The sequence below is a fragment of the Vigna umbellata genome, chromosome 2 (assembly GCF_029865625.1).
Source record: "Vigna umbellata cultivar VRB3 chromosome 2, Vumbellata_1.0, whole genome shotgun sequence".
Taxonomy (NCBI): domain Eukaryota; kingdom Viridiplantae; phylum Streptophyta; class Magnoliopsida; order Fabales; family Fabaceae; genus Vigna; species Vigna umbellata.
The window spans coordinates 11,174,218-11,200,879 of NC_142166.1; the positions used below are offsets into that span (position 1 = coordinate 11,174,218).

The 26,662-nt window shown below is 34.4% G+C and overlaps 3 protein-coding genes across 4 annotated transcripts; 1 reads left to right on the plus strand and 2 right to left on the minus strand.

Annotated features, from left to right (window-relative positions):
- Positions 1 to 1,781: 1,781 nt before the first annotated feature.
- Positions 1,782 to 3,302, minus strand: LOC124847853 (tetraspanin-11-like). Its single transcript, XM_047325433.2, has 2 exons — positions 2,534 to 3,302; positions 1,782 to 2,276 (listed from the first exon to the last, which is right to left on the minus strand). Exons 1-2 carry the CDS (start codon positions 3,017 to 3,019, stop codon positions 1,935 to 1,937), a joined length of 828 nt encoding a protein of 275 aa, XP_047181389.1. The 5' UTR covers positions 3,020 to 3,302; the 3' UTR covers positions 1,782 to 1,934.
- Positions 3,303 to 7,764: 4,462 nt separating this feature from the next.
- Positions 7,765 to 11,983, plus strand: ENO1 (enolase 1). Its single transcript, XM_047325434.2, has 7 exons — positions 7,765 to 8,452; positions 9,624 to 9,931; positions 10,270 to 10,424; positions 10,506 to 10,823; positions 11,049 to 11,195; positions 11,302 to 11,352; positions 11,709 to 11,983. Exons 1-7 carry the CDS (start codon positions 8,046 to 8,048, stop codon positions 11,769 to 11,771), a joined length of 1,449 nt encoding a protein of 482 aa, XP_047181390.2. The 5' UTR covers positions 7,765 to 8,045; the 3' UTR covers positions 11,772 to 11,983.
- A 458-nt stretch (positions 11,984 to 12,441) lies between these two features.
- LOC124847852 (2-aminoethanethiol dioxygenase, putative (DUF1637)) lies at positions 12,442 to 25,512 on the minus strand. Of its 2 annotated transcripts, XR_015784126.1 has the most exons (6): positions 25,304 to 25,512; positions 24,319 to 24,470; positions 23,367 to 23,529; positions 17,248 to 17,445; positions 12,715 to 12,916; positions 12,442 to 12,530 (listed from the first exon to the last, which is right to left on the minus strand). XR_015784126.1 is itself a non-coding variant. In XM_047325431.2 (5 exons), exons 1-5 carry the CDS (start codon positions 25,452 to 25,454, stop codon positions 12,792 to 12,794), a joined length of 789 nt encoding a protein of 262 aa, XP_047181387.1. In that variant the 5' UTR covers positions 25,455 to 25,511; the 3' UTR covers positions 12,442 to 12,791. The 2 variants fall into 2 exon arrangements, 1 of the variants encoding a protein (XP_047181387.1); XM_047325431.2 differs by having other exon boundaries at positions 12,442 to 12,916; positions 25,304 to 25,511.
- Positions 25,513 to 26,662: the final 1,150 nt, after the last annotated feature.

Consider the following 26,662-nt stretch of genomic DNA (forward strand, 5'->3'; position numbering starts at 1 on the left):
ATAAAATTTTCATGTATACAACTTTTAAGTATGTGCCATGATTTTATGAGTGTTTTTCTTACCATGACATAACATATAGTCCGGAATAATCTTGTATTATTGTACATTGTGAGGGTAGAATAACAAATAAAGAAAGTCAATTTATAGGAAATATTATCCCACCACCTTACACATTAACCATGCCCTTAAGAGGGAGGGTTACCCTCCAAGTCTAAGAAGAAGGCACCATGTTATTGAGTGTTCCAATAAAAGATCAATACTTTTAAAAGCCCAAGAGTTTATTAGCCATGACGAGGCTCATTCTTCATCCAACATGGTTTCTTTTATGAGGAGGAAGCTCTTTCTCATGACGAAGGAGACTTATTATTGGCGAGAAGGCTTATAAAAAGCCAATCTACTCAGTTAGAATAATCACAAGGTGTTATATACTCCCATGATCAAAGATGATGGTGGTATAGTACTTAACCAACAACTAAGTATACTTATCTCTCTAGAAAAATATCAAAGATGAGATTTTACGTGGTATAATTTTTATGGAAGCATGACATATCTTACTTGATAGGACATGCCAATATGATCCTAAATCTATTCATGACATCTTCACTAATAAAATAAGTTTCACTTATTAAGAAAGAAAAATATTTTTTGTTGCCTCTCACACTTCAACAAGGAAGGAAGAGAGAATAAAATGAAAAGAGAAAAAAAGTTTGAAGAAGAAAAAGAGGAGGAAAATAAAAAGCTAGGGAAGAAGGAAATTTAATTATACTAGCATCTAGTAAAGTAGATGAAAAATGGTTTCCTAAGAGAAATTTCACAACCTTAAACTTTTTTCTATCTAAAGAAATGATTCTAAATTATCTTCCGAAAATTATATTAAAACCCATTTTATTTTAATGTTACATAGCAAGCAAGGAAGAAAAAAGCAAAAAAATATATGTAATAAAAACAACAAAAATATGTTCCTTATTTCTTCATACTATAAATTTTGTACAAACAATAAAGGACATTGCTACTTCACCTTTGCTTTTAGAAGAACTTTTTAGTATTCTCGCAACAATTGGATTTTATTTTGTTTTTCTTCTTTACTATAGGTTGATATTGAAAATTATGTATATTGTAAAGTTTCATATCATTTAGAATAAGCAAAGAGTGAGTATTGGTGGTTATACAATGGACTCTAGGTTTATGGTTTTAGTCATCTTAAGTTTAACACACTTTGATTTAGTGTTGACTTTTTTTCTTATATACTATTGCAATAGAATGTTAAATTCTTGTTCTAAAGAGTGTAGGTATACTTGAGGTCAAAGGGTTTGAAAGTGTTTTCTATGTGTTACACAAATGTTCACATAATGTTATTATCTGGTTGTCTTTAGACAATGATTATGACTTTTTCTCTGGATTTATATTATTTGTGTATTCTTGTTTTTATTTATTTCTCTATTAGTAGGGTGATTCTTGAGAGTAAAGACAATGCGTTTTTTTAACAAGTGGTATCAAAGTTATGATTTGGACAATATTTTTACATGCTTAAAATTATAGAAAAACTACAAAGAGATCTACAAACAAATGAATACACAGGATAACTTAAATTGGTAAAATCAGCATATTTGAAGGTTAAGTTTTCTCCACTAACTAGTGACGAAATTATTAACTAAAGTTAAACTAAAACTTGTAAATGTTAAAGTGTTACATCAAGTCTAACATATGAGTGATGCCTGAGACTTTTCAAGTCGGGTAAAATAAATATAAAATAAAATAAAATAAAAATAAAATCTTTTGACTAAAGATAAATACCTTACCTGAAATAAAATATATTGTAATTACATTACATTACTAAAGAAATAGACTAAGATATTATGATTATTAAAAACGTAATTTAAAAAAATAAAAAACGAAAGACGATGTTCCTAAGGCATGGAGAGAAATAAAAGGGTTCAATCGTGAATTGAGGTAAGTTTTCTCATTCTCATGTTTCTCTGGGCGGTGTATTTGGAGTACTCCAATCGGTTGTTTCTGATGGCGTAACAGGCGAAGACGTAGATGATGGTCAGAACCACTACCACGCACGCATTCAGTATGCTCACATCTCTCCACTGCTTCCTTACTCCGGCCAGCACTCCCCCTTTGCATGAATCGCAATCAAGACACATTTTCTCTTCCCTGTTGCTCCAAACCCTACAATCAGAATCCTCCACCGCTGCACCCGCTTTCGGCGCCTCCCACAACGTTCCGTTCAGTTTGAATCCACATTGCTCCGGCGGCTTGCAGCACCCAAACTGTTTGTAGAAAGGTCAGTACGTCGTTCGGGTAATATAAACATAAATACAAAAGTTATAGCCCTTGTTTCATTTCTATTTGCTTTCAATATTTCTAAACTCATTGAATCTCGTGAAAAATCATTGCTATCACGTTTAAAATGGATGAATAATAACTACTTAGTAATAACAATGGAGAATCGGAGAACTATCTATAATGTAATTGCTCTTGAAAATAATGTTACTTTTGCAAGTGCTTAAAGGGAACTGTGGGAAACCTGCGTGGTAGTTGAGTGTTTGAAGACGAGGGAGACATTGTTAGCGCCCACGGCGAGGCCGTGACAGATACGCGCTTGCAAGAAGCACCTCTTGGTGTCCTCCCAGATGTGGTCGTCAGAGACGTAGTGGCGCAGCCAGGGCGAGAAGTCCCGTACGGTGAAGCCCACGCGCGAGGCGCGGTGCGGCGCGTTGCCTTTGTTGACGACGAAGAGCGCGACGAGAGTGAAGGAGGCGAAGGTGAGGATGACGAAGAAGGTGACGATGAGGTAGAGGTAGAGGGCGGCGTTGACGCGGCACAACGCGCCGACGAGGCCGAGAGCGGAGACGACGGAAACGAAGAGGCCGCTGAATAAGAGCGGGTATTGGAGCACCTTCTGGCAGTCGCCGTGGACGCGGATGTAAGCGGAGACACCCACGGCGGCAAGGCCGAGGAGCAGAGGGAGTGTGTGGAGGATTCCGACGAAGGTGTTGTTTATGCGGAACATTTTCCGACGATGTATGTGTGGAAATAATGAGTAGAGAAAGAAGCGTAACTGTTTTATTAGGAGAAAGGAAGAGGGAGTTAAGGGTGGTAACGGTGTTATGGTTTCTGAGGGCTTCAACTTTGAAATCGTGCTTATACAAGTTTTCAAATTTTGGGTTACGGTTACTTTTGTGTCACTGCTAATTATGAATTAATTATAAACTAATTATTATTTTAGTGACAAGTCAAAATTTTGATAAACACTTTAACATATCTATTTATTTGTTATTAGTCACTACTTATTTCACTAATGACTAAGTATATATAGTGACTACTACGTACTTAGTTTATGTTTAGTTATATGTTAATTTTTGGTGTAAACCGAATTTTAAGTCTTACTTTTTGTTTTAGTTAAAATTTAGGATGATCTTTCAAACTCTATAAGTAGAACATTCATGTCTATATATCTTCCATTCCATTGTGAATTAACAGGCTATTTTAGATAGGAAAATTTAATAGGACAATTCATTGTTTCTAGAGAATTTGAAATGTTTTATGTACAATATGTTGTTTAGGTAAAAAAATTCAAAACATAAAATTCTAGAATTTCACTAAAAAATAATTAGAGAATTTCAAATTTTACCTAAAATATAAAAATTTGGAAGTATCCATATTCTCAAATTCACATCTTATCATTCGTTCTGCAAGTTCAATTTGGTTCTGGATACCATCAATTTAACTAAGATCAAGACATTATTGAGATAATTACTTTTGGGTTGATGTTGATTCAATTTTTTTTTTATTGATGTTAATAGAAGTTATTTTGTGATTTAAATATTTTTTTAAAAACCATTGTTATTGCTTACTCTATATTATTAAAGTATATTTACCAAAAGAAACTATTTTATTGTGGATGTGAATTAATTTTTTTTTAATTGATGTTTGTCATGATTATTTTTTCGTCAGATTATTTATCATCAAATGATTAATTATGTTAATTTTGTTCGATAGTTTATTACTTTTTTCAATGTTAACTAGAAAAACTTAACATTAATTATAATTTTTTTACTCCATTGAGGAAATTTTTTAGTCGACACTGAATAAAAGTTGGAAAAAAAACTCCAACCATCAACATGTTAAAAATATATTAATGAACTTTCATTGAAAAATAACATAAACCATGATCGATCGCAAAGGATAATCAAATTTGATATTTTAATTAAATTTGTAACAATTATTTGATATTTGCATAATTTTTATATTTGGTGATAATTGGAATACTTTATTCAAACAAGAATAAAATTTACTTAGTTTGCATTTTTTTTCACACAAAATATTTTAAAAAATAAATAAATTGAAATGAGATTAATTCAAATTATATCTTAGAAATTGTAAAACTTCTTATCAAAATACATTTAACAATATAAATATCTTAAAAAAGTTTGTACCTATCTAGATGTTTCTTCTTTTCTCTTATTTCATATTATTTGCAGCTCGTTATTTCAAAAGAACACTTTATCTTCTTGTATCTACATCTACATCCAACAAACTCTCAAATATAATTATAATAGGATTAGGCAGCATCATATCATAATATATTAAAATACCTTGAGTGTATTTGAATAATTTGATAAAAAATTGATAATTATATATGTTTACTTATTTATAGCTAACAATGAACATTTTACTTAAATATATGAAATATTATTCACTCAATACCATGATATTTTCAATTTTTTTTTACCAAACTTAAAAGTTATAAAAAAATTATAGATAGATCTTTTCTCGATCTTTAATGAACAACTTGACATCTATATTTTAAAAGGACCTTTAATGAACAACTTGACATCTATATCTTAAAAGGGTCAATTGAGTTTCTCAAAGATATCACTATTTCCACCTTCAAAACAAAGTATCCTGGTAAATTATTTGGTGTCCACTGTGAACTTGGGTAAAGTTTTTCTTAAACCATTACTTTTATGCTTCTTTATTAGATGCAGAATCCTCATCTCATTTTCATTCAATCTTGTGATGAACCCATCATTCGTTAATACCCTCAAAACAAAGAGGAGGGGTTTGAGAGCAATCAAGAAAAGCGAAAAGAAACTATAAAGGGTTTTGTTAATTTGTGCTTATTTTACCAATGCGAAAATATATTTTCTCAATTATTTTAATAACTGAAACAATATGTAGTCTATGGCATCGGTTACTACTAAGAACCAATGCCAAAAACATCACAAAATATTTAAGAAAATAAAAGTTTTAGAGTCATTTCTGATTTTTTACTCACACATTTGGTCTCGATTCTTTGTAAAACTGAAGCAAAAGGGATTTATGGCCCCGATTCTTTGAACAACTGAGCCCATAAGATCGCTTTTATAATCTAAATAGTTTGAAGTTCCTTCTATAGGGTGCAAAGTTAGGATCCTATGACAATGGTTATGCCAAGAACCGAGGTCATAAACTTGTTCAAAATCTGAAAATTTTGACATATTTCTCTGAAGAGGGAATGTTAGGATTTGTGACATCGATTCTGAGGAAAACCGATGCCATATATCCTAATTAGTATGTACTGAGTTGAAAAACTTAAATTTTTACATATGTGACTCACCTTTAGACTTCGATTTTTTTATTAGCTGAAGTCGAAAATAAAAATATGACCTTGAATTTTTTTCTAACGAAGGTCAATGTGTTCACGAAAATTACAAAAAAATCATCGCACCTTTTTATGCATTGTTTTCGTTGAAACCAAAACCTAATAGATAAATTGAAACCATATTTTATACTAGTGATACACGAAAAACACACGCGCGCGTGCGCGTGCACACACACACACACACACATATATATATATATATATATATATATATATATATATATATAAAATATGAACTTTATACATACGAAACTACTCCCAGTTAAGTTAATATAATATTATAATATAAGATGTTTGTTCTCAAAATTATTAAAAAGAATATTTTGGATAATATCAATAACATGAACCATGTATCTAAACTATTTTTCACTAAGATCTTTATCAATAAAAATTAATTAAATAAATAATGTAAGACATTTGGAGTATTTTAACTCTCATGCAAAACTTGAAAAAATAAGTATATAGTAAAGTACCATTAAAGCTAAAACTCTAGATACAATACAAATACAAAGCTCATAATATAAAATTACAAAAGAACCATCACATGAAAAAATGGCTAATTAACAACTAAAAAAATTAGGATACACCTCAATTTGAAAAAAAAAACCACAATAAAGAAAGGAGAAAGATTAGAAATTAGGATATAATCTCTTGAATGTTATTCATAACTGCAATGCAACCCTATGTTTAATTTTTGCTTTTGATGTAGGAGATATAATAGATTCGCCCAAGTAATGATTTTGTAAGTTAGTCTTTCGCTAATGTATTTTACAACTTTATCCATCAGTATCTTGCTTCACTAAAAAAGGTCTTTACCGGCAAAACAAAGTAGAGGTTATCCAAAAGCTAACCAAACTTACGTTCCCAATTCACATCATCCTCCACTAACCAACTTTATTATTATCCTACTAATCATATATAGATAAGGGGACAAAGTTACTATTCAGGGTATGAAAAGTGTGACTTGTTTAATTTATGTGTTAATCATATCCAAGCTTTAATATGTGCTAATCAAAATATTTATTCTCCATCCATACTATAATTCTATTTCTCATATGCCAAATATCCCAAATAGTTGCTATCTACATATACTTTCAATTGATATTGCCTTTTGACACTAAACTTTAAATTACTAAACTGTTGAAAGTGATTTATTGCTTGATAATGTTGTATTGAAATTGTCCCTATCCATCATCTTTTACACGTATTATATATTGTGGTTGCCACTTTATATGTAAAAAATAGTTGACACACTGTTTCCTCCATTTCACAACACATTACACATATGTAGCTACTCTATTCAAAATTACTTTTCAAGCTAAAAATTGTACCGATGGAAAAGCTTTGACTTTCCAAAACTATCTAGAGAAAGCATCCCCTTGTTGATTACTTTGTAGTTTTTCATAAATTTCTCTCTACATCACACCACTTCCATTCATCCTCCCTTTTCACATTTAGAGAAATTTATTCTAACTTTATCATTAAGGTTGATATACGTGACTTTTCCTACTCAAACCAACCTCTCCTACACTCTACATATCATTCTACCAGCCTGAATCCCCTACTCTCTAACCCCTCAATTAGTGCATTTAGATACATCCTAAAATTCCATACATGAGAGGAAAATTTCTTAACCATTTATCTCCCCAAAATTAATCTCAGAACCTATCCCTAATTTATATTCCACATTCTCATCAAATCACTTCCCATATTTTATGTTTTCACACATAGTCCTCGAATCATTCCATCACTTGATTCTTTGACAGAATTACCACTATCACTCAAATTTCTCCGAAACTCATATTTAGATTTTAAAATTTCTTTCCACAAACCCTCTCCACTAAGATTGCATTAGTTTTGAAAAATAATATTAAATTTTGAAAAATTGCATTAGTCTTCAATCTTTATCAATTAACAAACTGATATATAATCTCTAATAAAAAAAAATTCTTTAACAACTTTTTTTATTCCCAAATTTTGAAAATTTAATAGCTTATCAAGTTAATTTAAAATAATTTTTTAAAATCACATAACATTTTATATATCTTTTTCTAGTCGATGGCTATTATTTAAAAGACAGTTGACTAAGTGGGTAATGTTATGACAAGTACAAAGCATAGAAAAAGCGCATGCAGAAAAGAAACCACCTACCACGCCACCACCTTACTAACTCAGAGTAGAGATTTCAGACACAACAACCTCCGAAAGACGTTGTTTTTAAGGCTTCTGTTCTGTACTGTTCCAGTTAAGTAAGTTTCATCGCCCTCAGCGGAGTTTCCCACCTACCCTAACATTCCTAACTTTCCTTCGCATACATAAAGGCGTTACCTTTCACGCCACCCACATTCTCATTTCATCAGAAATCTCATTCAAGCACACACTTCATACAACAATGGCTCAAAGTTTGATATATCAGCCACTCACCAAAACACCTCCTTCCTTTTCTTCTTCTTCTTCCTCTTTCTGTACCCATCGGACACCTCAGAGTGTGACTTTACGCACCCGGCGCCGCTCTCTCACTGTGCGCGCGGCGGCGACGACGGTGGGGAGGGAGTGCAAGGTGAAGTCGGTGAAGGCGAGGCAGATCGTGGACAGTCGGGGGAACCCAACAGTGGAGGTGGATCTGGTGACGGACCAACTTTTCCGATCGGCGGTGCCGAGCGGCGCCTCGACGGGGATTTACGAGGCTTTGGAGCTGAGGGATGGGGACAAGAGTGTTTACGGAGGGAAGGGCGTTCTTAACGCCGTTAGGAACATCAACGAGGTTTTGGCTCCGAAACTTGTCGGCGTCGACGTTAGGTAATGGACTTCTTTTCTCTGTTGGTTAGTTATTGTTGTTAGTGTTGAATGTAGGTAAAGTGAAGAATGAAGGAATTAAGGGTAGGTGGAATTGTAGAAGAAATCAATAGGGAGCGTTGGCTCTAGATTCAGAAGGTTTCTATGGCATGTTTGAATGTTTGGAAGAGAAGAAAATTGAAGAGTAATACTGCATTTGTGTGTGAAAAAGTTTGTAAAATTGAATCAGCCAATATGGGGGTGGTTCGAATATAACCAGAGAGGGGAATGAATATTAAGAGATGAAAGCTGATGTTAAGTTTGTGTTTGTTTATCACAGTTTATCAGGATTGGTTTTGTATTGTGTCAGATGTGATTTTATTCAAGTTGTTTATTTGTTCTTTGTTAGGTAAAATAGATTTTGCCTTCAAATTTTGGTTTGATTTAAGGTAGTAAAAAATGCCTTTTGCTTTAGGTTGAACATTTTACACGGAAGTTTTACTTTATCATCAAATTTACTTTTTAGGAGAAGACATCTAAACATAATTAACTTGACATTGAGAATAATTTTAACTCAAATCAATTTTGCAAATATTCATAAACACATTCAATCATATATATGTCGAATGTATATCAAATCTCGATCATTTTTTGTATTTTGAAACTTGTCAGCTGCTGATCTAATGCTTCCTTTATACCAGCATTTGTTACCTAGTAGTCTGTTATTAAAAAACGATTCAAGTTTTGGGGCCTTTGTAAAGTAACAGGAGCCTCGCAATCAACATTAAAGGCTTAAATTTGTTTTTTCATTAATGATTAATGATTCTTAAGTCATTCCAAATGTTGATAATCTGAACTCATGCTGTGGCAGTGTGTAGTGATTCCCTAGAAACAGCTCTGGATGAAATTGATGTGAAATATTGTGATATGGATGGAGTTAGAGGAGTTATTCTGAACTTGGTGTATGTAGCACACCATACATAGTGATTTGGACACCACTTTTGAAGTGCTATTTCTTTATATTATTTTTGCTTTCAATAAACTATATCTCCACCATTTCTTTGGGGTTGTTATTGTTTTTGGAATAAAGAAAAAAAGAAACTTGTATTTACATGAACTCTAACCAAAATTATGGGGATTTGATTTTGACATGCTGTGCTGTACAACTGACATTTATGATTTCGTGATTAACAAGGAACCAAGCTGATGTTGATGGTATTATGCTGGAAATCGATGGAACTCCTAACAAATCGAAACTAGGGGCTAATGCAATATTGGGAGTTTCACTGAGTGTATGTAGAGCTGGTGCAGGAGCAAAAGGAGTGCCTTTGTTCAAGCACATCCAGGAGATTTCAGGAACAAAGGAACTTGTTATGCCAGTTCCAGCTTTTAATGTTATAAATGGGGGCAGTCATGCTGGAAATAATTTGGCTATGCAAGAATTTATGATACTACCAGTTGGAGCAACTTCATTTGCTGAGGCACTCCGCATGGGCAGTGAAGGTTAGAAATCTTCTGCTTTATTACTGACTGTACCACTGGGGAAGTATGCTTGTCACATGTAATCATACATCTTTTGCATTGTGTTTTCTTATTTTTTGCATCCAACTTAATGACTTCTCTTTTGGTCAATAGCTCAATCATTCTGGTGAGTGTGATTTTATGAGTTCAGATATTAGTTTTCATTCTAATGTTGTTAGGGCATATGATTTTATTATGGCTAGTACAAACTCCAATTTTCATGACTGCATATGGCATACATTTCATGACCTTTTTAATCTCATCACCTGTGATCTTGATATGGTGACAATCTGTTAACTTGATTATTTCTGGTAGAACAGTTTATCATGTATTAAAGGGGATAATCAAGGCAAAATATGGGCAAGATGCATGTAATGTTGGAGATGAAGGAGGATTTGCACCGAACGTTCAGGATAACAGGGAGGGGTTGGTTTTACTCATGGATGCCATTGAGAAGGCTGGTTATACTGGAAAGGTGGATACTGCTTTCATTTTGTTAACTGCATAATTTGAATACTCACTTGTGCTTATCTAGAAATGAAAATCCATGGTACAGATTAAAATAGGTATGGATGTTGCGGCTTCTGAGTTTTACACCAAGGATGGGAAGTATGATTTGAATTTCAAGAAGCAGCCAAACGATGGAACTCATGTTCACTCTGCTCAGAGTCTTGGTCAACGTTATAAAGACTTTGTAAAAGACTTTCCCATTGTGTCAATTGAGGATCCGTTCGATCAAGATGATTGGGGTTCATGGACTTCCCTGCTTTCTTCTGTTGACATTCAACTTGTAGGAGATGATTTGTTAGTTACAAATCCAGTCAGAATAGCTGAGGCCATCAAGAAGAAGGCTTGCAATGGTTTGCTTCTAAAGGTTAGCAGTCTTTCCCAATTTTTGTTTCAATTATAATTCTTAATTGCTAATATGCAATGGGATTATTTAATTTCATTCTATTTTTACTTTAGTTTGCCTAACATTTCTTCTTTTCAACTTGCTTTCAGAAAATTGTATTCATTTGCATCTTACCAAAACTAATAAAAAACCACTTGCAATACAATTGACACTTCAATTGATGTTTTTGTCATCCATGGAGTGCAGGTTAACCAGATTGGTACAGTAACCGAATCTATTCAGGCTGCACTTGACTCAAAGGCTGCAGGTTGGGGTGTCATGGTTAGTCACCGGAGTGGCGAGACCGAAGATAATTTCATTGCCGATCTCTCTGTTGGCTTGGCCAGTGGACAGGTTCTATATCCTTAATAATTTGTTTGTTGAATAAAAATATTCTTAGCTACTTTAAATTGTGATGTTATCACTTTTAAACTCATTATATCCATGTTCTGTTCTGCAGATAAAAACTGGTGCTCCTTGCCGAAGTGAGCGATTGGCAAAGTATAATCAGGTAATGGGAATCTTGTGTTTCCTCTTGTATTCAAGGTTTTAGCTCAGCCGATATAATGAATATTTTAAAACAACTTAGAAATCAGAAATAATCTTAACTAGACTATTGCAAATTGTGTTTGTTAATCATGTCACCATATATGTCTCATTTTTTTTTCTTTTTGGTATACTTATTTAGTATTTCTCAGTTTCAAACTTCATTTATATTGTTTTCAGCAGATGAAATATCATTGATCTAGAAAATGTATTTTTTTAGAATGCTTCTTTAGCAATTGTTAATATCATGTTGATGGTTTGCATTAGAATGAATGATCTAACATGCATTCTCCACCACAAATGTGTTCAATTTCTTTTCAGCTTCTTCGAATTGAAGAACTTGGAGGTGTGCCATATGCGGGTGAGGCTTTCAGATCACCTTAGAGTGAACCAGACCTGATAAAAGATAAACTTCATTTATTTACCAAGGAAAATCCTGAGTTTTGAAATAGCTGTAGCCTTCTGGGTTTTCAAAAGTTAGCCTTAAGAAGGGGTTTGACTTAAATAATTACCAAGTGAATTTGGTTCCATTGTTGTAACTTCTCGGTTTTCAAAAGTTAGCCTTAAGAAGGGTTTTGACTTGGACATTTTCTTCATTTACTCTCATACTTTCTTTTAGAAAATCTATAATATAATAATAGACTGTCATCGTATCTTAAAAATAATTTGAAATCATATTTTAGGATATGATTTTGAATTATTTAGTTTGAGATACAGTTCTAAATTCTATAATTAATTTAAAATTATAGTGTATGTAATTCCAAATAAAATTACAGATTATGAAATTTAGTTTATTGTTTTGAAGTATGTAATTTGCAATGTAGGCAATCTTGATACATATTTCTAATGGTGTAAATTAAAATTATATTTTAAATTATGTACTCTGAAATTATAGATTATATTATGCAATTCATAATATATTTCAGATGACAGATTATTGTATAGAATTTAAAACAATTTTAAATTATGTAATTTTGAATATAATTTTAAAAAGATTGTTTTTAATTATCTAATCTGAAATTAAAGAGGTCATCTATTATTATTTCATGAGATGAGAAAGAAAGAGGCCATTGCACTTAAAATTTCTCGTGGGGAAGCTTATGTTTCGATAAAAGCACAGTGGTTGTAGTTCTTCTTTCACATCTGCGCATAATAAAGGAATAAAGATAAAAAGTTTTGTAAGTTTATAGCAAAGAAACAGCAGATTTGCTTATCAAAATCTTTGCTTAAACGCATTTGCAAAAGAAGCCATATATAAACCAGAACATGCCATCGTTAAACAATTTAGATCCTCTTGTCTCTAGCTTTCAGGTGCAATATGAGATACCTGTATTTTCAGGCGTTAACGTCACCCACCTTCATAACTGGAAACATAAAAGTGCTTTAAAATCCAGGCAACCAGAGCTAGGGCTGAATAGTTGGACCAGCATATACCCCCATACGCATATAAAGATCACTAGGTGATTCTAACTCTGCAAGCCAAGCATATTCCTCCTCTTTCCCATCAGATACAGGTGCATTTCCAGCTTCTGCAGAGCCACAGGCATCAAGAAAATCACTCGTAGAAATCTCATATCTGACTCACTAAAATGTATACGGAATGGCAGAAGAGAATATCAATGAGCAAATACAAAAAATACCAAAAGGAGAGATAATCTGTAGTGATATTCTTGGTGTCACTGTATTATTGTGGTTCAAAAGCTGAAACGTGATTGCAACAGAAATACAGAGCAGAAGAGAGAATAATTTTTAACAGAATATGCAGGTTCTAGAAAGAAGAATTCCACAATCATTTCCTCCCCTCTAACAGGACTTAAATACTACTTGCTAGGCCAATTCATATCCACTCAGCCTAGTGTTAGTTATTTTGGCTCTCGAGCTTCTTCTCATTCCTTGATGCAAAGGATCAGCTGCCACGTGTCCCTCTTTAGAAATCTCCTGGTCTGCCTCATTTGCCCCTGCTTTTACCAAATTTCTTACAATTCCACCCCCATTGAGAATAACCTTGTCCTCAAGGTTGAAGTCAGGGTAAGCTTGGTGCAATGCTTTGTGATCTTCCCAAGTTGACTGAGACACATCTAGGCCTTCCTACTAAACCAGATGTTGACGAACGTACCATTAATAAGCACTCTAGATTTCAAAACGGCAGCTGGTTGGAGGACAGGATTGAAGTCATCATAGGTAATTGGGAGTGGAACATATGGTTGCACATGATCACCTTTACAAAGTTTAAACTGATATGCATGAAAGACGGGATGTATTTTTGCATTAGAGGGAAGCAACAGCTTATACGCCACAGAACCCACTCTGTCGATGATGGGAAATGGGCCAAAATATCGTAGACTGAGCTTTTAATTTTTCCTCAAAGCAATGGAATGCTGCCGATCAGGTTGGAGCTTCACCGGTACCATGTCTACAACCTTCCATTCTTCAAATCAGCGTTTCTTATCTGCATACTTTTTTATATACTGTTGAGCCCGCTGCAGGTTTCTTTTTAACTGATCGAGGATATAATCTAGCTGCAGTAATTCTTCTTGAACTGGAATTGGGTCATTACTAGCAGGATTATATTTCATCATTGTGGGAGGATCTCGACCATAAACGGCTTTAAATGGTGTCATGTCCAGACTAGTGTGGAAGGCTGTATTATACCAGAACTCAGCCCAATGTAACAGTTTAACCCATTCTTTTGGTGTTGCAAATGTAAAGTATCTTGAGTACATTTCAAGGCATTTGTTGACAGTTTCCAACTGCCCATCAATTTGTGGATGGTATGCCGAAGACATGTTCAGAGAAGTGCCAATCAAGCGAAAAAGATGCTGCCAAAACTGGCTTGTGAAGACCTTGTGGTGGTCAGAAACAATAGTCTTAGGGAACCCATGTATTCCGATGCTTTACTTCGTGAAAGTTTCTGCCACCACTTTAGTCGAGTAATCTGCCTTCAAGGGAGCAAAATGAACATACTTTGATAATTTGCCAATGACCACTAGTATGACTGTGTACCCACTGGAGGGTGGCACGCCAATCATAAAATCCATAGAAAGGTCCTTCCAAATCTGATTTGGAATAGGTAAAGGTTGGAGTAACCCTGAGGCAACACTGTTTGGGTTTTTGCTTGCTGACAAATAAGACAATTCTCCACATACTCTTTAATATTGCGAGTCATTCCCTGCCAGAAAAACTGAGCAGAAATTCGTGCAAAACCAGCATGACCTCCCACAAGAGAACTATGATATTCATACGAAATTATTGGAACTATCTCACTAGCAGCTGAAATAACCAATCACCCTTTCCGAAAAAGAAGGTGATCATGAACAGAATAGTTAGGATTAGGGGCCCGGTTGACGATGCATAAGTCAACAATGATTTTCAATTTAGGATTCAACTACTAAAGCCTCTCGAAGAGTAGAAAGAATAGTCAACCGAGGATGAGACCAAGCCACAAAGAAAGACCGTGAAAGAGAGTCAGCAACGATATTGTCTTTCCGAGGCTTGTATTCAATAGAGAAATCATATCCTAACAACTTATGTAACCATTTTTGTTGTTAAGGAGTTTGAATAGCTTGATGAGTTAAACTCTTCCGACTTCGTTTATCAGTTTGAATGATGAACTTATGACCAAGTAAATAGTGTCTAAACTTGGCAACAGCCGTAATCACATAAAACTCTAGGGCATAAGTGAACTGAGTTTGCATACTAAGAGTCAACGTTTTTCAGAAGAATGCAATAGGATGAAGGTTTTGGCTCAAAACGGCTCCAATACCCAATCCCGATGCATCGGTTTCAAAAATAAATGGTTGAGAAAAATCTTGCAAGCTTAGAACTGGAGCCTCGGTAATAGCAGTCTTAGGAGCTGCAAAAGCTACTGTCGCAGAAGAACACCATGAGAAATTGTCCTTCTTCAGTAAGTTGGATAAAGGAGCGGCTACGGTGGCATAACCTTTAATGAATTGTAGATAGTAGTACCAAGTGATGCCTAGGGAACCTCATAGCTATTTGAAATTATTTGGCTTTGGCCAATCCAACACTGCCTTTACTTTTGTTGTATCCATTGCCACCACATTACCAGAAACAATGTGACCTAAGTAATCAACTTGTTGTAATCCAAAGGAACATTACGAAAGTCGTGCAAATAGTTTATGCTGTTGTGATACTTTCAACACCTCTTCCAAATGATGTAGATGTAAAGACCAAGAAAAACTATATACCAAGATGCCATCAAAGAAAACCAAGACAAATTTTCTTAAGAAATTCTAAAATACCTCATTCATGTGACTCTGAAATGTATCAGGAGCATTAGAGTCCAAATGGCATGACCAGCCATTCATAGAGGCCTTTATGAGTTCTGAAGGTAATTTTATGTCAATCCTTTGGGTTCACCAATATTTGATGATGTTGGAAGTCCAACATCAATTAGAGATAAGACCAATTTAGAGTATATATGTGGATGCAAACCTCACCTTACAAGCCGATTTCGTGGGATTGAGTTAGACTTAAAATTCACTTATTAATATGGTATCAGAGTCATTGTTAGACCCTATCTTGTTGTTTGTTGGGCATATTGCTCCATCCACTATCGGACCACCCATTAATGTCTAGTTCCACGCACAAGATGTATATACTCGATGTGAGGGAGGTGTGTTGGAAGTCCCACATCAACAAGAGATAAAACTAATTTAGAGTATATGTGGGTGCAAACCTCACCTTACAAACCAATTTTGTATGGTTGAGTTAAGTTTAAAGTCCACCTCTTAACAAATGATAACCAGATCAGGTCCAATTTGGAAAAATATTGAGCACCATGCCATTGTGGGAATAGGAAAACTATCCTTCACTATAATGGCATTCAAGGCCCGATAGTCGATACAAAAACACTAGGTTCTGACCTTCTTCTTTACTAAGACGATGGGGGAAGAAAATGGACTGGTGCTAGGCATAACAATCCTTTCCTGAACATGTTGTGTATCATGGTCTCTATTTGTATTTTTTTGTTGTGGGGATATTAGTAAGGTTGGACCTTAACAGGGCCAGAACCTAAAAGCAAGGGAATTGAATGATCGTGGGTCCTAGAAAGAGGTAAACCCGAAGGCACAAAGAAAACATCTTTATAACAAGCTTAGTACATATGATTTATATGCACCAGTTTGAGGGGGAGTTTTAGACTTTTGCTATTGTTTGATATTGGTAGATATTATTGATATTGTCTGGTTGCCATATATACTTTTATCATTCTTCATTATAAAAATATTACACTATGTGTGTTTTAAATACAAGGAAGATTAATCATATACCTAGTTTTACTATATTCAATACATACTATGTGGTATGCGTTAGACACACAATACATTTAACAAATATACATTTCTATATGATATCAGTAGTTTAGGGTTTCGATCTTCAATCTTCTTTTTCCTTTCTTTTTCAGGTGAACACTACCTATGACATTTGAGTACATTTGTAACAAGTTTGGTACATATGACATATACTCCAGCTTGAAAGGGAGTGTTAGAATGAAATCAACTGTTACATATGTCTAGGGAATTAAACGTTAGATAATATGGAAAATTAGGATGATTGATTCCTAATTATTAGGTGTATTTATTATGATTGATTTTGTATTATGTTATAAATACATTAAGAACATGTACAATTCTATAGACATATAGCACAACTGCCCAGGTTTTAAGATGTTGCAGGTCAATTGTGGCTGATGCAATCCATAATCATGTAACAATTGCATCATGTGATATGATCTGCTATTAAAACCTTGATCACCAAAATAAATTATGATGATGTATACAAACCGATAAAAAAAATTATGATGATACAACAGAAACAATATTACTAAGCAGTTACTTACTGAAAGCTGAATAAGGATAGTCATGATAGTATGTGCACTTCCTTTCTTCTTCAATATAAGGAGGTGTGAGAATGTCAAGCATCGCACATGGAGTTACAGCTGTAAAACAGTGCAGATTTCCACCGTGTTTGGGATATAAGACTGATGTTTCACATGGTGCACTCAACACCTTATCAACTGCTAATTTTGCTAGTCTAACTGCCCCAGAAAGAAAAAACTCAATTAACAAGTAGCTTCATAATACGCATGCAGTAGAACAGAATGCATAAGCCATTAACATGATGATTTTCAAGGTGTCACATTTCAAAAGATCTACTGAAAATCACACTAGGACCCCCTCCTCTCAGGTAACATTACATTCATAACACCTCCATTTCTTGACCCTACAAAAAATCCCCAGAAATCCATCATAATAATGTGACAGATGCACTCGCTGTTCTGTCAGGTTACTGCTTTAGTATATATAAAGCAGTCAGATCAGGTGTACATGCCTCTTTAAAGATTTTATCTTCCTCATTGTAACTAAATTAGAAGAGAATAACATGTTTCTCAGTTTGTGTTGAAGAAAACTCCAACATGGCATAGCCATAACTGTCTGAAGGAACTATATTTGGATAATTTTAAGAATGAAAATGAATTTTAGGCATGAATATAGCATTAAACAGACATGAGACTTAGACACAAATGACCTGATACATGGATAGACAATTTAATAATGTATGATCTAATCCTTTATGTTACGTACCTGAGTACGTAAACTAGCCAAATACAACCTTTCACACTCTCTCACACGTAATAGAACAATAAACACACGTAATAGAACAATAAACGAATAATAATGGATGAATGAATCTCTTTTATTGATGGTAATATCTGAATAAACAAGGGTAAACAATAATTGGGAGCATAACCTCCTTCAATTACTTTGAGAGCATAACCTCCCTCACAAGACAATAATGTCTGTCACAAAATTCAATAATCAAAAGCATGTCTTTAACCCTAGACTCTAACTTTATTTATACTAATTATTTCCCGCCCATCAATTATTAAATATTTCTCTAGAATATATTTAATATAAATATCCCTATATTTAATATTTAATATAAATATTCCTATATTTAATATTTAATATAAATATCCCTATATTTAATATTTAATATAAATATCCCTATATTTAATATAAATATCTCTCCGTATATTATCCTAGCATATATTCTTAATTATAAATATCTTATATTGAATATTTCCCTAAATATATATTTATTTACTCTAATTAACTTATACTATATTTATTTACTCTAATTAACTTATACTAAATATTCTCTTTGCTCATATACTTTCCAACCCTTATTATTACCCCTACCTTAGATCGTAACATTACACCCCGCTGCAAAACAACCTTGTCCTCAAGGTTGGAAACGGGGAGCTTGATCTCATGGCTCCTCATCAATTCATGTCTGGAGGTTCGGGTGGTGGTAAAACCTTCTCTAATGTCTTCCATTCTTCGTCCAGCATTCTGGTTACCACTTTTCCTGAATCATAAGCCCTAAGGGAATGGTTTTCAATGTCTTTCAGTACTTCACGTCGCTCTCTTCCTTCTTCCAGTGTACCAAACACTGCAAGCCCCCTGTTCTTTTTGTCGGCCCATCTCTTCACAGACTCCATTGTTCTCTCCAGGGTATTGATTCTTCCATCTGCCCTTCCTTCCAAAGCCTTCATTCTTCCTTCCAATACTAGACCGTTTGGTTCAGGTAGTTTTCTCACGTTCGGTTCTGGCTGTCTCCTCCCGTTCGGTTCTGGCTGTCTCCTCCCGTTCGGCTCGGTAAGTCCTCTCTCTGTAGGTTCCGTCCGTTCTTTCACGTTCGGATCCAGCAGTCTGCTATCGTTCGGCTCTAGCAGTTCGCTCACATTAGGATCCGTTAGTCCACTATCGATCGGTTCCAGCAGTCCCTTCCCATTTGGAGCTTGGACTTCATGGCGTATTCCACTCAACTCTGCCTTCAACCTCCTTAGGGACAACTCCATGTTCTTTAGTCTGTGCCCCATGCTCTCCAGTTTCCCTTCAATTGCATGCATTCTTCCCTCCATGATGTCTTTCACTCGTCTCTATTAGGATCCGACAGTTTCCTCCCTTGACGATCCGGCAGTTTCCTCACGATCCGGCAGTTTCCTCCCTTGACGATCCGGCAGTTTCCTCACGATCCGGCAGTTTCCTCCCTTGACGATCCGGCAGGTCGGACCAATTGTTACGTACCTGAGTACGTAAACTAGCCAAATACAACCTTTCACACTCTCTCACACGTAATAGAACAATAAACACACGTAATAGAACAATAAACGAATAATAATGGATGAATGAATCTCTTTTATTGATGGTAATATCTGAATAAACAAGGGTAAACAATAATTGGGAGCATAACCTCCTTCAATTACTTTGAGAGCATAACCTCCCTCACAAGACAATAATGTCTGTCACAAAATTCAATAATCAAAAGCATGTCTTTAACCCTAGACTCTAACTTTATTTATACTAATTATTTCCCGCCCATCAATTATTAAATATTTCTCTAGAATATATTTAATATAAATATCCCTATATTTAATATTTAATATAAATATTCCTATATTTAATATTTAATATAAATATCCCTATATTTAATATTTAATATAAATATCCCTATATTTAATATAAATATCTCTCCGTATATTATCCTAGCATATATTCTTAATTATAAATATCTTATATTGAATATTTCCCTAAATATATATTTATTTACTCTAATTAACTTATACTATATTTATTTACTCTAATTAACTTATACTAAATATTCTCTTTGCTCATATACTTTCCAACCCTTATTATTACCCCTACCTTAGATCGTAACATTACACCCCGCTGCAAAACAACCTTGTCCTCAAGGTTGGAAACGGGGAGCTTGATCTCATGGCTCCTCATCAATTCATGTCTGGAGGTTCGGGTGGTGGTAAAACCTTCTCTAATGTCTTCCATTCTTCGTCCAGCATTCTGGTTACCACTTTTCCTGAATCATAAGCCCTAAGGGAATGGTTTTCAATGTCTTTCAGTACTTCACGTCGCTCTCTTCCTTCTTCCAGTGTACCAAACACTGCAAGCCCCCTGTTCTTTTTGTCGGCCCATCTCTTCACAGACTCCATTGTTCTCTCCAGGGTATTGATTCTTCCATCTGCCCTTCCTTCCAAAGCCTTCATTCTTCCTTCCAATACTAGACCGTTTGGTTCAGGTAGTTTTCTCACGTTCGGTTCTGGCTGTCTCCTCCCGTTCGGTTCTGGCTGTCTCCTCCCGTTCGGCTCGGTAAGTCCTCTCTCTGTAGGTTCCGTCCGTTCTTTCACGTTCGGATCCAGCAGTCTGCTATCGTTCGGCTCTAGCAGTTCGCTCACATTAGGATCCGTTAGTCCACTATCGATCGGTTCCAGCAGTCCCTTCCCATTTGGAGCTTGGACTTCATGGCGTATTCCACTCAACTCTGCCTTCAACCTCCTTAGGGACAACTCCATGTTCTTTAGTCTGTGCCCCATGCTCTCCAGTTTCCCTTCAATTGCATGCATTCTTCCCTCCATGATGTCTTTCACTCGTCTCTATTAGGATCCGACAGTTTCCTCCCTTGACGATCCGGCAGTTTCCTCACGATCCGGCAGTTTCCTCCCTTGACGATCCGGCAGTTTCCTCACGATCCGGCAGTTTCCTCCCTTGACGATCCGGCAGGTCGGACCAATTGTTACGTACCTGAGTACGTAAACTAGCCAAATACAACCTTTCACACTCTCTCACACGTAATAGAACAATAAACACACGTAATAGAACAATAAACGAATAATAATGGATGAATGAATCTCTTTTATTGATGGTAATATCTGAATAAACAAGGGTAAACAATAATTGGGAGCATAACCTCCTTCAATTACTTTGAGAGCATAACCTCCCTCACAAGACAATAATGTCTGTCACAAAATTCAATAATCAAAAGCATGTCTTTAACCCTAGACTCTAACTTTATTTATACTAATTATTTCCCGCCCATCAATTATTAAATATTTCTCTAGAATATATTTAATATAAATATCCCTATATTTAATATTTAATATAAATATTCCTATATTTAATATTTAATATAAATATCCCTATATTTAATATTTAATATAAATATCCCTATATTTAATATAAATATCTCTCCGTATATTATCCTAGCATATATTCTTAATTATAAATATCTTATATTGAATATTTCCCTAAATATATATTTATTTACTCTAATTAACTTATACTATATTTATTTACTCTAATTAACTTATACTAAATATTCTCTTTGCTCATATACTTTCCAACCCTTATTATTACCCCTACCTTAGATCGTAACACTTTATCAATCAATACAATCTTGTTTACGATGACCCACCAAAGTTATTTAGTGTGTATTAGGAAAAGAACAAACCGGACACGCGAAAGATCAAAATCTATACAAGATAAAAAAACGACGTTACATGAAGCCTAGACAATGCTACACGGAGCACTAAATGCTACACTAGCTTAGATGATGCTACATGAAGTGCTAGATGCTACAAAATTTTAGACAATGATATACAAACAAGGTGCTAGGTAAAGCTGCATATAGTGTATCCAAAAGCACAAACAACATTGCAAGAGAGTAGACGCACTTCAAGTCTAAACAAAGACTAGACCTATGAGAATATAAGACGAAATCTAGAAGATCTCAACATGAAAAGTAGATGTATCATACAAATGAATATAGAACTAACAAGAAAAAAGATCAACACCAAGCTCTCCACCAATCATATTCAAGACAATATAGAAGCTTTCTCATACATAAAGGACTAAGGATTCTAAGTCATCTACGTGAACTTATTGATATTCATACAATATTTGTCGTAAAGTTTTTACGTGCTAGATCATAAGATCATCTACTAGATGATTGACAGAGTGAACTTTATTTGTAAAATCTTCATTGTGTAAAACTATTCTCACATACAAGATGTGCTTATAGATCATATCCTCTCTAGTGAGAGTTTCCTTGTTTAAACAATTTTTTTTGTAAGGCAGAGAATGACAATATGTATACAAGAAAGCCAAAACTGGCTAAGCATTAAATAGTACTTGCGCATTATCTTGACCAGTGATAAAGAGATAGTTAGAAGTGACTGTGTACTCGTGTGAACCAAAAATGGCAGTGTATAATACTTGAAATCAAGTTTGATTAGTGGAATCCTTTATTATGTGTAAAAGATATTGGATGTAACTCAAGTTGGGTGAACCACTATAAAAACTTAAAGTGTCACACGGTTATGTCTATTGCTCATATACCAACTCTTTGTTGTTTTAACAAATGTCTAACAAAATTATTTGTGAAATATGTTCATCTAATTAATGGCTTGTTGCAAAAAGCTTTCCAAAGTGTTTTAAAACCTTTATTCAACACCCTGCCCCCACCCTACAGATATACCTTAGATCATAAGTGTGCATCATCAACCCCCCTGAACTCCTCCTTTTATAACCTAAGATGACGACTTCATTTTCACGAAAATTGTTCCCTAACAGAACAAAGGGTATATTTAAGGGTGTATCTGTCACATTATTAAAGATTTCAAAGGGTTTTTTGGTAGGGGTCAAAACATGGAGGAAGTGTGAATGTAATATTAGCTAAACAAAGGATATCCAGATTCAATTTGCTCTAATAAGGATTTTAGATTGGCACTGGATGAACCAAAATAAACAATTAAGCCTTTGAATTGAGTTAGAAAAAGAAAAACATAGTCTTTCAATAGATCTAAGGTGGTAAACATTTGCTACAAAATAATGCACAATATTATTACAGAAATCACCCACCACCAAGACCAAGAGCTTTGACTTGGTCTCCATGTCTATGACTTGTAGTTCTCATGTAACCAAGACAAATGTAAAATTTAGATGTATATATTATGGGAACAGATAGACATTTGAAGCAAAAGCATAACACACACACACCTTATTAAAAAAACAGCATACATAAAAATTAATAATAAAATAAGAGGCAAAAAAGAAACAACAAATAAGAAAGTCATCAGTAAATGAAATATATAAGTCAAACCTTGAGGATATCCAGGTCCTTTACTTTCTACGACAAAGGGAGGCTCAACCCAGTCATAAGCTTTCACATGCAAAGAGCCATATAGAAGTTTGCTGAATACAGTCATCCCAGGATGATCATGGAGTGGAATAACTGAAGAAGTTGGGAAACAGAATATACACATCTGCACCAATTGACATTGCTTACTTTAAAATCCAAACCTCATTCCACACATCAGATTGGCCCAAGAAAACAACTATAATGAATGCTATAATGAAAATGTCACGACATAACAACAAAATACCATGAAAAGTTTGGCTATATATGAATTAATGAACCGTACAATAAACACCTTATACTAGTACCCAGAAGGCAAGCATAATGAAAAATCTATAGATGCACAGAAATGTAGACATGAAGCTAACAGACTTGCAGCAGCGCAGAGGCAGTCTACTAACACAGCATACATACGAACCCATAAATATTGACATCCAACATAGATGCAAAATCTGACATGAAAACATATTGCTACCAAGAAGAGGTTGAAATTGGCCAACATGTTCATGTACTACTCGAAAATAGATAAAACCAACCACATCTTAACTCTTATGCTCAATCATCCAACATAAATGCAGAATCTGACATGAAAACATGTTGCTTCCAAGAAGACGTTGAAACTGGCCAACATGTTCACCTATTACTTGCAAATGGATAAAACCAATGATATCTAGAATCTAGTTGTTCATTCAACATACAAGTAAAATCTGGCATGAGCCTGATTCCACTTAAAAGGACTACAAAATGTTCAAATGGCACCGCTTATGCTTTCTGTTTATTCTTGGTTTTCTGCATTGCACTTTTACCACTTTTCATGCAAACAAGAAACAGATCTATGCTCGGATGCAGAGTAAACACACCGAGCAAATATAAATAGTTGTCTTACTGTGGTGCATACTAAAATGGTAAAGCTCACCGTAAAACTATCACATTCATGAATGTCCAAATATGTTATTGGTTGAGCCCATCGAGCTACTCTGTTAAGCACATTAGCACCAAAAAAGCCATGCCCTCGATCATCATCTGCAGTTTCTTCTTTAAGGCCAACATCAGCAGGTTGAACAGTGTCTGCCAAGTCATGAATAATTAGCAATAATCAAGATTCCATTATCCAAATCAGCGCAACATCTGCATTTCAAAGTTCAAAAATATATGAAAATAATCTGGATTTAGATAGGAATCACCAACTTATAAAATTCTGCAGAAACAATAAATACCTTCATAATATGCACAAATAAAATAGTGGTAATGTTCCATTCGCTAAATAGATCAAACACGACAACAATTCACCAAAATCATATTCGATATTCGTTGAATGACTGCCAAAATCAGTGACGTCAGAATCCAGCAACAGGCCAAATTCCCCACAATTCAACTCTTCACATCACTCTTTTCAGTTTAGTCAAATGGACCCAAAAAAATATAAACGGGCAAAGCTACTTTTTCCTTCCACAATTCATCTTGGACCTCTCTAAGAGATTAAATAACCTAGATTATTTATTCATTGCAACAAAAAAGAAATACTCACATTGCAATAAAATAACCTAGATTAATTGGTGGCTGAAATAAAGTTCACAGCTTCTACATTTTAAAAGTCATATTGCTCTTACTTCGTCCACGTTTCCTCAGTTGATTTCTCTCCGTAGATTAATTTAGAGTACACTCCCAATCTTCAAATCAACCCAATCATAGAATTTTCATGCATTACAATGCAAAACAACATCTAGAAAATCAAAACCAACTAACCATAACGCTTTAATTTAATCGTAATGTCGTAAAAGACCGTGCTCACCTCAACAATTCTCCCAACACTGGAAAGCCCAATATTACAAACTGAACATTGAGAGCAATTGGAGAAAAAATTGCATACTTGAACTCTGAGAACAACGAAAGAGACATACCCAGAATCGAAGAGAGCTTCTGCAAAGCCTGGGACGACGGAGGGGGTGTTCCAGAGGGTGAAAAGATGGTTTTGCAGTGGTCATACAGGGTCTGAACCTTGGAGCTTTGGGACCTCATACTGAAGTATCTGCGTAGTGAAGAGAAAACCATGTCCTTATTCTCTATTACCACCCTCAAATATCAGATAATACTTGTCGTAATTTGAAGACGCCTTTTTTTTTACTAGTAAGGTTCAACACAAACCATTTTACTTCAACGAAAATGCGATCTTTCCCATTTTCTCTGCGCACATCCTTTTTCCTCAAAATTTAACTTAATTAGTTTTGTGTTCATATTATATAAACTCAACTTTCTTAATTTCGCATATATATATATATATATATAGAGTTAGTATACTTAATAATATGTATCCGATTTTAGTAGACAAAAATACAATTATATATTATGGATTCTGAGTATTAAGGTCAATGATATTTGAATAATTTTTATTCTCAAAATAAATAAAAAAATAAGAAATCTCAAACCCTTATTCATCTCCCTCATTCCTCTTAACCCTTTTTCTTTTGTATCTCTCATTCCAACTTTTTTTTCTGTCATCGCTACTGTAGCTCCAACGGAAAAAATCAGAAACACTCGTCTAACTTTAATCCACTTTTCTCATTTATCTTATTTGTTTCTCTCTCAACCTCATACTCTCTCTCACCTACACATAACAACCCGCGACACCGCAATTTATTGCTCTTGCTCTGTTCGTTCATTTGTTTTCCACTTTAATAACAAAATAATTGATGATGTTGATGTTGATTTTTGATTGTGTTAAATTTTTCGTTTTTAAATTTATCTCAATTATTTTCCAGAAGAGAAAAACCCTTATATGTGAAAAGGGGATTTCAGAAGGGGTAAGTCATTGTCCAGCAAATGGAATATAGTTTTCACCTTCCTGCATATAACCAACGTACTAAATTATTTAACCAGACAAAAAAAATGAAGCTCTTACACATCGTACTAAATGATTTAACCAGAACAAATTATTGAAGAAAGTTATGAACAAAGAAAATTGTTGTTGTTGACTTTGTCCCCTTATTAAAAAAAATAAATCAGTGTTCGTTCCTCTCGGATGTTTCATATTGATAAGCATATTTTCGTTTCATTTTTGTAAAAAGAATAAAAATATTCTAACAAATTACACATCTTCTATATTTAAGCAGATTACAGAATGTTGAGTAGTTTTCAAGAAGAACTGCATTGATATACCAACTAATTAAAAATCAACTAGAAATTAGTAAACTAGTCCCAATGAACTTGTTAGCTCTCAGTTGGACCAAAAAATTACATTCCAAAGTAAGTCACATTATGTA